At 39.8% G+C, this 14,457-nt stretch overlaps 1 protein-coding gene across 1 annotated transcript in view; it reads right to left on the minus strand.

The window, feature by feature from the left end:
- Nucleotides 1-453: 453 nt before the first annotated feature.
- The window catches only part of DKK3 (dickkopf WNT signaling pathway inhibitor 3), a 29,352-nt gene continuing 15,348 nt past the window's right edge, over nucleotides 454-14,457 (minus strand). Inside the window, exons 4-7 of the mRNA XM_042784511.1 lie at nucleotides 8,131-8,223; nucleotides 5,877-6,021; nucleotides 3,251-3,407; nucleotides 454-1,005 (exon numbers count right to left, since the gene is read on the minus strand). Of these exons, the coding sequence (XP_042640445.1) occupies nucleotides 762-1,005; nucleotides 3,251-3,407; nucleotides 5,877-6,021; nucleotides 8,131-8,223 (639 nt within the window). The 3' untranslated portion in view covers nucleotides 454-761. The remainder of the gene's footprint in view (nucleotides 1,006-3,250; nucleotides 3,408-5,876; nucleotides 6,022-8,130; nucleotides 8,224-14,457) is intronic.

Raw genomic sequence — 14,457 nt, forward strand, 5'->3', positions numbered from 1 at the left:
TTTGGTATTTGTATGGAAACTGTTGTGGGCTTTTTTTGGATAGTATGCCCCTTATGTAGTGGGCAATGACCACTGTACATGAAAGTATAAAACTCAAGGGATACTCTTGCTGTGGGACACCAGTTCTGAAGTTATGCTGAAGGCTGCTGTGGGACTGATGGCATCCATTGCACACAGCTGCAGAGGAGCTCTGGGTATATTCAGCTGAAACGGTGAGCATCCTTTATCTTTTCTGCCCTTTCACAGTGTGTGTGTGGTGGGAGGAACATGACACCCACAGTCTGTATGTCGCAGCTTCACTGATTATATTTGCTAAAGAAAAAAATACAAAATTGCTTAAAATCAGTAACTAAACCAGTCCAAAGTAGATGGTTCTTACCCTAGAAAAATGCACAATTCTAAACATACGTACTTAAAAGTCACTTCCACGGTCACTAATAACTTAAGATAATGTATGCTTATGTGTATTTTTTAATGAGTACAAGTACTGATAAGTTTATTTCTAATGTACAAGGGGAAAGTGTTAATGCAGAAGCAACACTGATATATTTCTCATTTGCCTTTGACAGAAGGTTTGGTCCAAAGATTGAATGAATTCATCAATAATTTGAACATACAGGTTTGTTGCACAGAGAAGGATGCCCACTGAAGACCCTGTTTATTGCACTTCTATCCAGCAGTATGTGTTTAGGGTTTATATAAGCAAGACACTAGACAAAAATTTCTAGAAATAACTAACTAAACTGTCTGGTGTTTGGACTTTAAATTTCATCTCCCAAAAGCAGGTCAGGAACGGAGTCAGGCTCCGGCTTCAAACCTGCTTCATCCTCCAGACTTTCTAATTCTTTACGCACTTCCTGAATGACACTGCTTTCTTCATAATCAGAGAGAAGATCTCTGGGAATCAAGCTGAGAAATGGCATCTCATCCACCAGTAAGGAATCTTCTTTTTCATTATTTCTGGTTTCGTTGGCAGACAGTTCACACGCAGATGTAGTGCTGTGGCTGTTGGAAAAAGAGACATCTGGTCATACAGCACATCTTTTCATGATCTTCTAGTTCTTTAATAAAATTCTTTACTCTCTTCCCACATGAAAGCATGTTAAATGCAGAATACTGTCAGATCTACCCTAGCGGACTTGATAAACATCTGATTTTTACAGGTTTGACAGCTGGAGAGTAAAAGATGAGATTTCCACATCCAGAGATAGAATAAAGATCATAATAGCAAAAAATGTTACTGGGACACAAGATGGCAGTGGACATCAGCACAACCTGGCCCTTCTACCTACAAGCACTCATGGTGACTAGTCTTTTGTTCATGTTGTAATACCAAGTTAAGAAATATGATACTCCAGCTTAAAAGGAATGCAAAAAAAAGGTTGTTGCCATCCAACTACGGAGTTGAAAAAACTGAAAAACTGTGAGCATTCTATATTTGGTTCTAAACAGGGCAGTGCAGTAGCTGTATTTGCTGCTGTCTTTGTTTTGAGAAGTGGCTTCAGTTGTCTGCAAACAACCATTCCCTGTTTGTTATAGGGACTTCAAAAGGGAACAAGACTGATTTAATCTGTTGACAGGAGCCAGGGGAACAAACCTGTTTGCAGTGCCTCTGCTCTCTCTGCCCTGCCTGGGACGGAGCAGGCCCGCAGGTCGCTGCGGCAGTGCAAGGTGAGCGCTGCTTGTGCAGGCTCCCCGCCACAACCGCTGAAAGCTGCAGCCTCATTCACTGCAAACAAAGGGTGAATGAACTAAAGCTGTTCCTGAGGCTTATTTTGTGTACGATTTGAATTCTTGCCTGTTTTGCTTTCTAGGAGTTCTGAGACTTCCATTTGTGGGCAGACTATCCCCATATTTTTTAGGATAGAATCTGGTCGTTTCAGTGTTCATCGCTCACTGGTAACACTTAGCCAAGGGCCCTTTCAAGCAGAGACGGACTGTTTCTTTTAATAAAAAATGTTACCTGAATCTTCACACTGACCATGTAAATTCACAGAAGCAGCCTTACCTTACTGTCCATGCGAGTCATGGGCAGATGGTATGCACAGTATTACTGTATTTGTGATAACCCTAAACAGTTAAATAATTCTTATGACTTATAGCTGGACAGTTCAGTTATATTCACACTCTAATTTCTGTGTTTCTACATCCTCATCTGAAATGTCTTCCCTCTTATTAGACATGACATTTGTTGACATCTCTTCCCTGAGGTTACAGTACTTGCTAAAACTTACGGTACTTAACTAAAATTTTGGTGCTTAAAGGATGGGATCAGCTCTGCTTGCTTCCTTAGATCACATTTATGAAACAAAATGTTATCCAATTACTTTTTATGCATGAAAAAAAATGTAGAGACAGAGTTGGACACAGAAGAGAGAAATATTAATCTAGATCTCTATCACAGCTATGCTGTCTTGCTGGAAGTTAATGAAAATGGTAGTGTAGGAACAAACCTGGAGAGCTTATTTCATATATAACATGTAAGTTTTCTAAAAATGCTTTCAGTGCAAAACTGAAATGACCTCACTTTCTCCCGCTGACATTGCTGATAATGTAAATGCTGTCCTTTTACAGCATGATTAAAGGCATGATATTAAAACTTTTAGCTTCTAGCAGAAAATACAGAGTTAGCCCACTCCCCATTCCGTGAAGTTCAGTGATACTGAAGGAGTGCACAGTATGAAGTGTTCCAAGTCTGAACAGCTGATCTGAAGTCAGCGGTAGGGAAGCTGGCTTCTCAGGTTAGTTTGAAACTGAAGGAAAGCACAAGCAAAGATATTTTTTTTTCTTGTGATAGAAGCAACCTTCTGTAAAGCTGATCAGGAGTCCAAGAACACACCTGTTTACACTTACTGCATGTATTAAAATGTCTTTAATATATTTTATGTGTGAAAGCAAGCAAAATGTCTCACAAGCTCAATCTAACCTAGAAGGTTGGTGGAAAAGAGCTGTATGTAGAGAATTAAATTGGAATGATAAATCTCAACAGCTGTTAGTACTTTCTGATTAATTAAAAAGCAGTACCAGCCTGGTACACAAACTTAATTCACGCTGGAGTAAGGTGTTGCCAAACTCGGCACATCTGTGTGGGACAAAGCAGTAAGTTTGAGAAAGTTTCAATGCTGTTGATGACAAAAGCTGTCAAAACACTTTATAGTGTGGAAGAATCTGCAAGCTCTGTATCTATTTACCACAGAAAGAGACCCCTCAAAAATTTCAAGCCGTTTGCTTGCCCCGTTTTGATACTTACCTCTGAGGTTGGCAGATCAAGCCACTTGCACACGGGCATCGCTCAAGTACCCCATCGGGTTCCAGTTCCCAGGTGATCAGGTTGAGGAACTGGTTGGAGGGATCATGGCAGGGTTCACCTTCTCCGGGCAGTGGAGTGCACACAGGGAACAGCAGTTCTGCATGCCAGAGTAGATTAATTTTATAGGAAGTCATTAACTGTCTGCTAAACTGAGATGACCTAATCTTTAAGTTTACATGCAAGCTATAAAAAGACAGACTTGACCTCATTTAAGTCCCCTTACATTTTACGGAGCCATAACTTAATGTTCTTTCTACTAAGAGGGAGTAAGACATTTGAAGTTTATGCTTAATGAGCAAGATCAACTCCTGCTTCTTCATGATGAGACTACTGTCAATACACTAGAACTGCACAACTCCATTCCTTGGAGATTTGCAAAACTATTCTATAACCAAGAAGAAAACTAACATTACAGTGAATCCCCTGCAATGCACAGCACTGCAGAGGTTACAAATACAGAGCAATTGTGCAGAGACTAAATAACGAGGTGATAAGAACTACTCTGCCTTTTAATTTCTTACAGTAATTCTACAACAGGCAAAGTTGTCTGGTGGCATCTGGGGCTTGGCACCCTTGTTTCTGCACAGGGGTGAATTTCAACCCGTGTAAGAAGTTATTCAGAAGGATATGTTGTCTGGGTTTCCTGACACTAGTAACTTATAGCGTCAATCTTGAATTCAGATCTTCCAGATGCTCCTGTTGAACCTCCCTCATCTTGTCTTCATTCACCTCATTCTTTGTGCAATGGCAGAAGAAAATGTGTGAAAAATTCAGAATCTAAGTTTTTAAAACAGGCTTGATCAAATTATATGTGTGTGTGTACGATGCAGACACACGTATGCTTTAATGTATATGACTTGCCAGTTCCTAATTCCAAACCAGATTTTATCTTAAGCAGCAAATGCTCCATAGTTTACTCCTATTTTATATTAAAAATATACATGTCCAATATACAGTCCAAATATACATAAAAATATACAGTCCAATCTTTATTAGGACAAGCTTTTGCGATACTCTAGTGATGGAGAAAGGCCTTGAGGTTATGCCTAACCTGAAAAACTCTAAAGCACTGCTAAAGCAGATAATTGTAGAGAATTAAAATCCATTGCTATTAATTAACAGCTCTAAAGTTTTCCATCAATTTTAGTCAATATTCTTATTGTATTGTTCCTTCCTGAGTTACAGGCTTGTACTAAATTTCATTTAAAGCCAAGCACTAACTCATACTCAAATTACTGTGAATGTCTTATGCAGCTGAAATAATCATCAGGAACACACGGCTTGTTTGGCTCCCACAGGAGATCAGGGCTACAGATCAGTATTACCCTCACAGCAGACCAGCCTAGTGCTGCTAACACCAATGGATGCATACTTCTGATTTACTCATCTCTGTAACATAAGCAGAGACTCGAAGTCCTGCATGATAAAAGTAACAGGCATTTATTAAAAGTGCTCTTTCTGTCTCATTTCAGAATCAGAATACAAAGAAATCTCTGACAGAGCTTGGGAAAACCTGTAAATGCTTTAGGCAGAAACTGATGAGGAGGGAAATAAAACTGCTCTAACCAAAACTTGCTGAAACCAAACTTACTTAACATCAAAGGTCTACTACGTAATGCTCAAAATTGACAAGGAAAAGCTGAGCAGACCTGCTTGCCTTAAAATGGTGTTTGAGCTTTCTCCTTTGTTTTCCTGAAATGCCCCAGTAGCCTGATCCACCAGCAGGCTGGTGGCGGGAGAGGCAGCCCCACTATCAGTGAAGGTACAAGGTCACCACTTGCTCAGAGCAAGAGCTAGGAAAAAGCTATCTAGAGGAGTATCTACCTGGTGTAGAAAGATGGCTGGAATTGTATCCTGTCACTACAAAATTAAGGTAAACTATGACAAAAGCAGTGAGGAATCAGCAGGAATAAAACGGTAGAAGAAGCTGAAGCCTGACCAGGCAGGATTTAGAACTGATTTCCAGCCTGATACCTTCTCCTCCTCTCCTCCCTTTGTAAATCAAGTTTCACATTACCGTGTGGACTTGACAATGTAACCTGGACCATCATTCCTCTGCGTAGCTTGGCTGTCTGGTCAGTACTGCATAGTGTGGTGCCCTGGAAGGCTCATATAAAACTTGGAGTACAAAATGTATCTGCAGTCTGATTCTTATGGTCTGCTTGCTGATATGAAAGAAAAGCCACTTTCAGTAATCTCATTACTTTATTGTGGCCATTTTTAATTCTCTTATTTTTGCTCCATTGGGTGAAAATTTGACACAGCTCTGTTTCTTCTAAATGTCTGAGACTCTCCTTTAGAAACAGCAGGTTTTTGTGCTTCTCATGCTGGTCTCATCTCTAGTGTGCAATAGGCTTTTCTTTCACCATTGTGCACCCCTATCAGATTGTTTCCCACTCCTAATTCTACTGAAGTTTTATAATGAAGTTAACAGTGTGCTCCACAGGCCAAGGGTAAATGACCTTTTGATTCTGTAGAGATTTAACCATTTCACCTTAGCAGAAGAGCTAAATACTAACGCTCCTGTAGTACAAAATGAATAGGATAAAAAGCAAAACCTCTGTACCTTTCTGAAAAGCACAGCACATTCCAGGGTTGCAGTCGTGTTGGTTCTCACAAATGGTGCCGTTCTCTCCTTTTGAAGTGGATTTCCTGCACTCACCCCACACGCAAAGCTGGTCTCCACAGCATTCAACATCCCGTGAGCAGTGCTTGCAAATGGAAAAAGCACATGACAGAACTGTCACCCTAGCACTAACTGCATATATCAACAGATGGCTAAACACAGAATTAGACCCTGATCTTGAAGACAACTGCATATATGTGCTTTAAATATATGTATGTCATATAAATATATGCATGTCATATTCCCACTGTTTAAACATAACTGCTTGGGTTCTCAACTTCAAGCATAGATAGAAGTATTTGCCAGACAGGAACCTCCACAGCAGAGTAACAGCACTCCTTGTATACTATTATACATTCTTACATCTGTACTATTATACAATCCCACAAAACCTTAATTCTTATTTTAGCATTTACATCAAAATTGATCAGCAGCTACACACCCTACAATGTAATACAGATTTCAGGATGGCCTTTTGCAATCAAGGAAAAAAAACTAATAAATGAAACATTATCAATGGGAAACATTACTGATTTTTTCCCATTGTTAAATGTATTCAGGAATTTTCAGTTTGTTCAGAAGGATTGTTTTCAAAGAGCAAAGCAAAACAATCTTACTAAAATCCAATTTTCAGTTGTAATAAGAACCAGACCTCATTTGTAACCAAGAATCCTTGAAAAAAATCTCTTTGAAAAAATCTTTGCAAATCAGAAATGCAAATCTCTAGCTAAAGATAGCTTTGTATGACAACCATCCCAGTGTTTCAACTATACACACCTAATAAATCAACTTAATAAAAGTGGTGTGTCACTCTGTTTCTTTTTTTAGGTAGTTTGATTAACATCTTAAAGATTCCTAGTAGGTCAGTATTTTAACAGCTTTTTTCTGTCTGCGTAAAGCCCTGTCTGGGCAGCCATACAAAATCAGAATTTCTTTTCCAGTGGTTCTCACAGGAAGTGCTTAACACGGGGCAAGAAGTAGGACTATGCTAGCACTTTTAAGACCTGCTAATTAAAAAGAAAAATGTTTCGTAATTGTGGGGGTTCTAGGTCAGGGAATTGATCCCACCATCTTCTGTCTGAGCTGACTTTACAACAGGAGTGTAGCTAGAACTCAATTTTTACTTTCTTTAGCCTACAAATGTTCTACTGAGGACTACAAAGAAAAGGGGGGAGATGGGGTGTTAGGTCATTATAATATTAATTTTTAATTATTCCATGTTAATATGAAAAAATACCAGTTTAACATTTTCTAAAATATGAAGAGTAAGCTTTCTTAATGACATTTGAGCATATATTCGGGACTTGTATTTAAGCAAGAATTCACTGAAAACAACAGAGCTCCCTGAAGTTATAAAGATAAGTATTGAAAACATTTCAGGAATAGCCTGTTGCTTTTAGATTATAATAATCCAATTGATTACATGATTCACAGCAAGCTTTGCTTGCTTGTAGACTTAATTGTCTGTAAACATTTTGAGGAATTAATGTGTTTCACAAGAGGCCATCTGCAGAACTTTGATGAAAAGATGCTGTCAGATAAAAGGCCTTTTTCGACAGACTGCTCTTAAACTGGATTTTGACCACAGAAAAAGCCTGAACTTCTCAGGCACCTGTCACTTAGAGAAGATAATCTAACCATAGCTACTACCAAGAACATTTATCTTCTAGCTCAAAAGACAGGAACTTACTGCTTCCTGAAGTTCACACATTCAAATAATGTAAATGATCCATTACGATGATGATTTACAGTAACAGTTGCACTCTAGCATTGTACAAGTTGTCAATGAAGGCAAGAAACACGTTACTGCAATTCTCTTCCTGAATCAGGAGCTGGAAATGACCAACTGTCAGCTGAGCCTATGAAGCTGGCACAGTATTTCCTCTGTGCTCATTTCACTGGCAGCTTGCAATGTCTTTACACTCCCCTTAGGTCACCTAACAAGTCAAGCTTGAGTCAGGAGCAGCAGAGTGCAGGTTTTAAAGCATATAAGAATAGAAACCTTAAAACTTAGTTGTGTTAACAGGCAGAAAAAAAGCCCAACCCAAGACATTCTACACATCCATTTCTGAACCTCATGCAGAAAGCTCTGTATCATGTTTTCTACCAATTTTGACTTGCTGACATTGGCAACAATAACTTACACACTGTGTTTCTGAAGACCACATACAAACACATATCATTCAGGACTTACTGTATGCTGGGTTTTACAGGGCTGACACTTGTATTCAAAGGTGGAGAACTGGCAGTATTTCCCTGTTTCACAGTCTTCATCAATGATACACTCCTGAAGAAAAGGATAAAAATACAATTTGTCACTGTGTGACAGAAATCCATTCCTCTTCCTGAAGTATCAAGTGGTCTTGACTGATTACATTTTTTCTTTGGGAACTGAGGAAAAAAGCTTACTTTGGTTCTTTGTACAACCACAGTTCTGTAATAGAACAATGCTACCTCCCTGGCATACCTAAATATTGTGGCCTCAAAGTGTTAGGTGGCTTCACGTCTTATATAAATATTAATACCAGAAACCTCAAGAAAATAAATTATATCATTCTGCAGGCTTTTTTGGTGGTTATTTTTCTGGGGGGGGAGGAGGCCTGAAAACATTTGTATTAAATCTGTTCTATTTGTATTCCAGTACAATTGTGCTTCATTACTTGTTGGCTGTTTTTTCAGATGGAGGGCAAGACCAAAGGAAAGAGACTACACTGCAGCAGCCACGACTAGCTTTACGCTCGGTGGGAGACCCTTCTGCAACAGCTTTCTTGGTCCTGAGCCAGGTAACTTTATGCTGTCCTCCCTCCGCTTCCCCAGCAACATTGGTGCTGACCTCAGAAACTCCACAGTGTTGTTGGCTTCCCTAAGCCAGCAAGGACAGCCCAAAGGGAGAAGGGAAATGTGTTTCCTTTTCCTTTTAACTGCTCTTCTGCTCCCCTTTACAGTGGGCAGACAAATTCTTCTCAGGCAAACGAAAGCACCTTTGCAGTGCCTGAGCATTTTTGTCAGCAACAGCTTCTATGCTGAAACATGCAGTGCTTCCTTCCACAGGAGTGGTAATGTTAAGCATTCCTGGGACTTTATGGTAAGAGCAGCACTACCTTAAAGCTGGTACTTATGGGAAGTAGTAGATGTCATACCCCATTTGATTTCCTTTTCTGGGCTGATGGCATGCCTCTCATGTACCTATCACTATAGCCCATCACCTGCAAGCTTACAGCTGCAAATGTCTAAGTATCTACCCATGTAAATTTTAAATCCTTACTTCAGTTTCATTTGAATATTGCAAAATATGCAGGAGTAGATTCTCGGCTGACATCATTCCTCATATTTCCCTGCTGTCAATTGAGTCAATTTACCTTTAGTAATGTTCTAGCCTGTCGATGAACATGATTTCCACATTGCCTGCTTTTGAAATGCACATAAACTCAGTGTTTCCTCCCCCCTTGTTTGCTGCACGTGAGTATTCAGCAGACAGATTTGAACATTAATTTAAGATTGGCAAGTATTGAAGAGCCACATACATCCTAGGGAGAAGAAAGCCCCACAGTTCCCTCATGCATCAGCCTTTGTTACCCAGCTAAGATGCTACAGTAGGCCTCAAGTTAGCAAGGTGCTTGAGCTCATTCAGCTTTTCAAGCTCGGAATCATTTTATGGCCTTATGTTCATATGAGGGGGCCATCTGAGTTCCCATCTGAATCACAGGCTACGGCTTCTCCACACAGAGGCCTCACAAGCACTGTGTCAGAGATGGCTCACCTCTCATTCATGCTGCACGGGGTGAACATACAAACTGGTCAGAAATTCTTCCCCAAATACAAGTCTCCAGGTAGGGCAGTGAGGATGAAACTCTAATACAGAGAGTGTCTATGTTTGTGTACCTCTAAGTGTGTGGTTCACAGGGAGAGGGTGTTTTCTCTTTCCATCTAATGGTTACCCCTCTTAAAAATTGGGTGATTAACCCTGTTCTCTAAAATGTGTTTTCTCCAGACTGGAAACAATCCAGCCCAGAGAAGAAAAACTCATAGCACTGTTCTGTGTCACTTGTACTCCTTCACTAGTTTGTACCATCATAAGGTTGATGCTATCTTCTTGCAATTAGTCAATTAAAAAAAAAAAGAAAAAGAAATTATACAAAAATCCCTGAATTCTCTGAAGAAACTAGTTGACTGCTCTTTGCCAGGACCAGATCAACTGTCATCTGTGCAACATTTATTGAAAGTTTCCAATGAGCTTTTAATTTTCTATTTCTGGTGTTTTAAAATCACGTCTCTCCGAACTGCTGACTTCTTCCACCCCATCCCAAGTTGGGTTTTGTGTTTCAGCTGGGCTGAAAATTAGCTCAGCGAGAAGTTTAAGTGAAGCTGTTAAATTACTATAATCACTGAAAGAGGAAAAGATTAAATTGTGAAACAACTGTACTGTCTTCACATCTTCTCCAGATTAAACCTTACAGAAGCTTCTCGCCCTTTTGAGACAAGGCTGCTCTGCACAAAGAGCAATGTCTCATCTGAGTTACCCATTTTGGCCATCTGAGATGTTTTCAAACAGTTTGATTACCCATAACATAGAACAGAAGCCAAACACAGTCTAGGGCCTGATTCTTTTCAAGTCAGTGACATGATATTCAGGTTATATGTTTATAATTAAGAAGCAGTCATTTTGGCTATTTTAAGACATCAGTATCACCTGGTCTGGGATGCTATAAATTACCATAATGTCTTTGCAGCTTCATTGTTCCAGAACACTGTGTGTTCTGCTTGTTTGCTTTTGTGGTGCTACATAATCAGGTGGGTCAAAATCCAAATGTTATATAGTATGTTTGAGGTTTTGTGGTTCCAAGTTAGCTGCTTCTCTTCGGCAGCCGTGATCTTTCTAGCCAATTTTCTGTCTGTAGTTTTGTCAGCTTCTTTTATGAATCCTTCTGTATAAACCATACTCAGAATAAACTATACCATTTCATTCCTGTTCTATTCACTTTCAGGCAAACTGCCAGGTCTCAGTGTAGTCAGTTTTTCCAACTGTCCCTTTCCACAGAGAAGTCTTGCCATAATCATTTTTAAGCTCATGGAATAACTCTCTCTCTAGTTCTAAAGCCACCTAATTACCAAAGTTGCAATTCTACAGTCACTGCTTTCTCTTGCACTAATGAGTCCTCCACCAAAAAAACTTCTTTTCCCTCTTACTGAATTGTGTCCCACCAGTTCAGACTTCCAGTTTTATGAGGGTTTTCAGTTGGGGAAAAAATCCCTTCACAGTTTTCTTTCCTGGCACAGAAAAAGCTTGCTTTCATATGCTCTCTGTGAAATTTTGTGCCACACTCCAAGCCAACTTCCTTCACCCAGGTATTATAACCCATCATCAGTGCAAAACTCAGTAATGCTTATACATGCAGATGTATAACTGTTTATCTTTTTTTCTCATTTTTTTTTCCCCTTAATCAGGCTACAGCCCTTTTCTAACCAAGCTACCTTGAGACACAACAGTTGATAGACAAGAAGCAAACATCTTAATCAGCTTCAATGTACTCTGAACAATCCCTTTTCTTCTGGAATTCTGCAAACTAGGTTATTTCTCAGAATATTTTGTCTCTGCAAGAGCATCAGTATGTAAACTGAGAAGAGCGGAGTGCTGGCTTCTGACACACAGCAGAGCATACAAATTGAACAGGTAGCTTAGACAGAACTAGCTACACTTCTAATGATTGCAATTCCCTCTGAAATTCGTTACAGTGTTGTACAAGTTAATTTAATGTAGCAGCAAAAGAATATGCTGTTTGAGAAGTGCTAAAGAAAAATGCAATGTGAAAGCAGGATTGTCTACCTATTAATGGATATACTCGGCCTCACAAACAGAAGCCAGGATGGAGAAGAGCATGCTATGTACCTTTAGGTACATACTCAGCATCCTGTGGGCTCTTGTTATAATATTGTACTCTGCAATTAATATCCTGCAACACCTGAAAGCAATTTGGGGGTTAGGATCTGTTCCAAAACCAACAGGAAAAAAAGAAAACCCCAACAAAACACTGAAACTCGTGGAAAAGTTTCCCTGTATTTTAAGGCCCTAAAACAACTGCTGCTGCTGAAAGAAACTTCAGTTTTTCTTGTCTTGGGCAGATTATACCAAGCTGTCATTTGCTTTCCTAAAGAATGGTTAGTCTCCACACCTGAGAATAAAACAAAATAAGTGACTGACTGATGTTAGCGACAGTGAAGGATGGTAGTACCATGACTACCAGAAAACTGAAGCAGATGCCCGAGTGCAGATAGCGAAGGAGGGTGCAGGTCAGAACTGGTGTAACGGGTTTTGACAAGAGTACTTTCCTTCTGGCTGAATGCTTACGTACACATGGCAAGGCACAGAAGAAAGAAGTTTTCTTTCAGTGTGATTTGCCAATCTCTACACTCCAGCCAGGAGCACGCCTGTCACCTAGAAGGTGCTCTGGGCTATTCTGACAGACTGTACTTGACTGGTAGAGCATATCCAGCTGTGGCATGGACCACATTATCCTCTGCCCATATAACACACTAAGGGATAAAGAGGGAGAAGCAAATAATTTCTCAGTTCAGGTTATGAAAGTAGAACTACAAGGCCAGAGCTAACCTACTTTCACACAGAAACCCACTTGTTTTGCATTGTTCATCTGGTTTCTGTACCTCACTATGGTAATATTTTTAATATTGTTTCACTGGTGATATAGTAAGTACTGAAATCATGCTGATTTTGATTTGCTCTTTTCCCCCTTATTCCTTAATCAACACCCTAAGTGTAGACTAGAAATTGTGCTCAAGCGAATTCCGATACTGACTTTCAAAATGGAGTAATTGATTTTAAATTCAAAACTGACATTTGATTCGTCTATTCCCTCTCCCCACTCACACTCACCCTTACCTCCCACACACTCAGAAAGTCCTTATTCAAAGATAACTTTAAACAAAACTCTCTCACTATTCCTATCTTCAGCCAATATTTGTCAGGGACAGGCAAATGACTGCCTGGAATGAGCTTTGCTTTCCTTCCGGGCTCTTTACACTTTAGCTTAGACCCCAGGAAGGCAGAGGAAGGTGCTGTTGATGACTTTGTACACAACTTTTCAATGGTGATTAATACATCTATCAAAGGCAGACACTGGACACTAAGGCAGGGGTGGGAGCGGAATATGGAACAGAAAATGTCCCCATGGGCAGCTGTAGTGGAGAAACTCAGTAACAGTTGTCTGTCAAGGTCACTGACTGCTCTGACATGAGAACAGGATGTGGGATTCAAATAGGAGAACCACTTTTCCCTTCCCTGTGTAAGCTGTATGGCCCGGTTTGCTGGCTTATTGTGATCCAGTTGCAGTTTGCAACTACAAACCTTCTGAAACTGCCCAACAGCTGAAGGAGATGCAGGGTTTTGTTTTTGTTTTCTTCGTTTTTTGGGTTTGTTTTGTTTTTTTTTTTGCCTTGGCACTGTCTGTACAGCTGTAAGCCAGAACAGCCATTCCAAAACGTTCATTCCTAACCCTCTATGAATTTAAAGTTCTCAAGCCATAAAGTATAGAGGCAAAATTGACCAATTTCAGAGAGGTAAGGAAGTTTTGTCAGCAGTACAGAACATAGGAAGCAATGTTACAAAAGCAGCTGGTGCAACAGTTAGAAAATTATTTTTAGTAACAACCTTGGAAATGCACGAGCGTAACTCTTGCAGTCTACTGGGACAACCATACTTCAAAAGCTTCTTGGAACAAAAAGCCCCTTTATGTGTTTCTTAAAAACTCCTGATATAAAAAAATTTTCAAAAGCCTGTAACTCAAGTACAACTCAGTGGTAACGTCCATAAATGGTAGCTACGGATCCTTCCCCAACAGTTCCAGGGCTCACCCACCGTACGGGGGAGACAATGATGATTTCAGCCACAGCTGCAGTGCTCTGGCACTGCCACTTGTTCCCACTGAAATGGACATTTCTTAGCAATTAGTACTTCTACAAGTTAATATTTACTTCTGTAATTACATCTCCCCTTCTAGGTTTTGTTTTAATTTCTGCAAGCCATTTCACAGAGTGCTGGTCTCCATTACTGCAGCAGACGACAAAAATTGCTGAGTAGTAAGTAAAAAAAAGCACAAAACCTGTTTTATATCCTAAATGTACATGTATTAGAAAAATGGCAGAATTACATAGAACGAAACACTGTTTTATGGAAACTACTACCATAGTCTGAATTGCAGTAGCGTTCCAGTTCCTAATCTCTTAGTTGTCTAGACAGGCCACAGAATGCATTTGTCTTTAATAAGATATGAATTAATTTGTCTTGCAATGCCTCAAAACCTCTATAATATTTTCCAGCAGAGCAAACCTCTTACTGCTGTCCTGCCAAGTACATAGCGCTCATAAAAATAAGGACTACTGTTAAAAAAAGACATACTAAAAAGAGCAGACATGTGAGTTGCAAACTATGGTATTAGTCACATCCCAGTGCTCTGAGAAAGTCGGCTATTTGTCTGGCTGTTCAACAGGAATGTGACTTCTGAGTTCA

This window comes from Tyto alba, unplaced genomic scaffold (assembly GCF_018691265.1).
Source record: "Tyto alba isolate M040663 unplaced genomic scaffold, T.alba_DEE_v4.0 Super-Scaffold_8, whole genome shotgun sequence".
Lineage (NCBI taxonomy): Eukaryota > Metazoa > Chordata > Aves > Strigiformes > Tytonidae > Tyto > Tyto alba.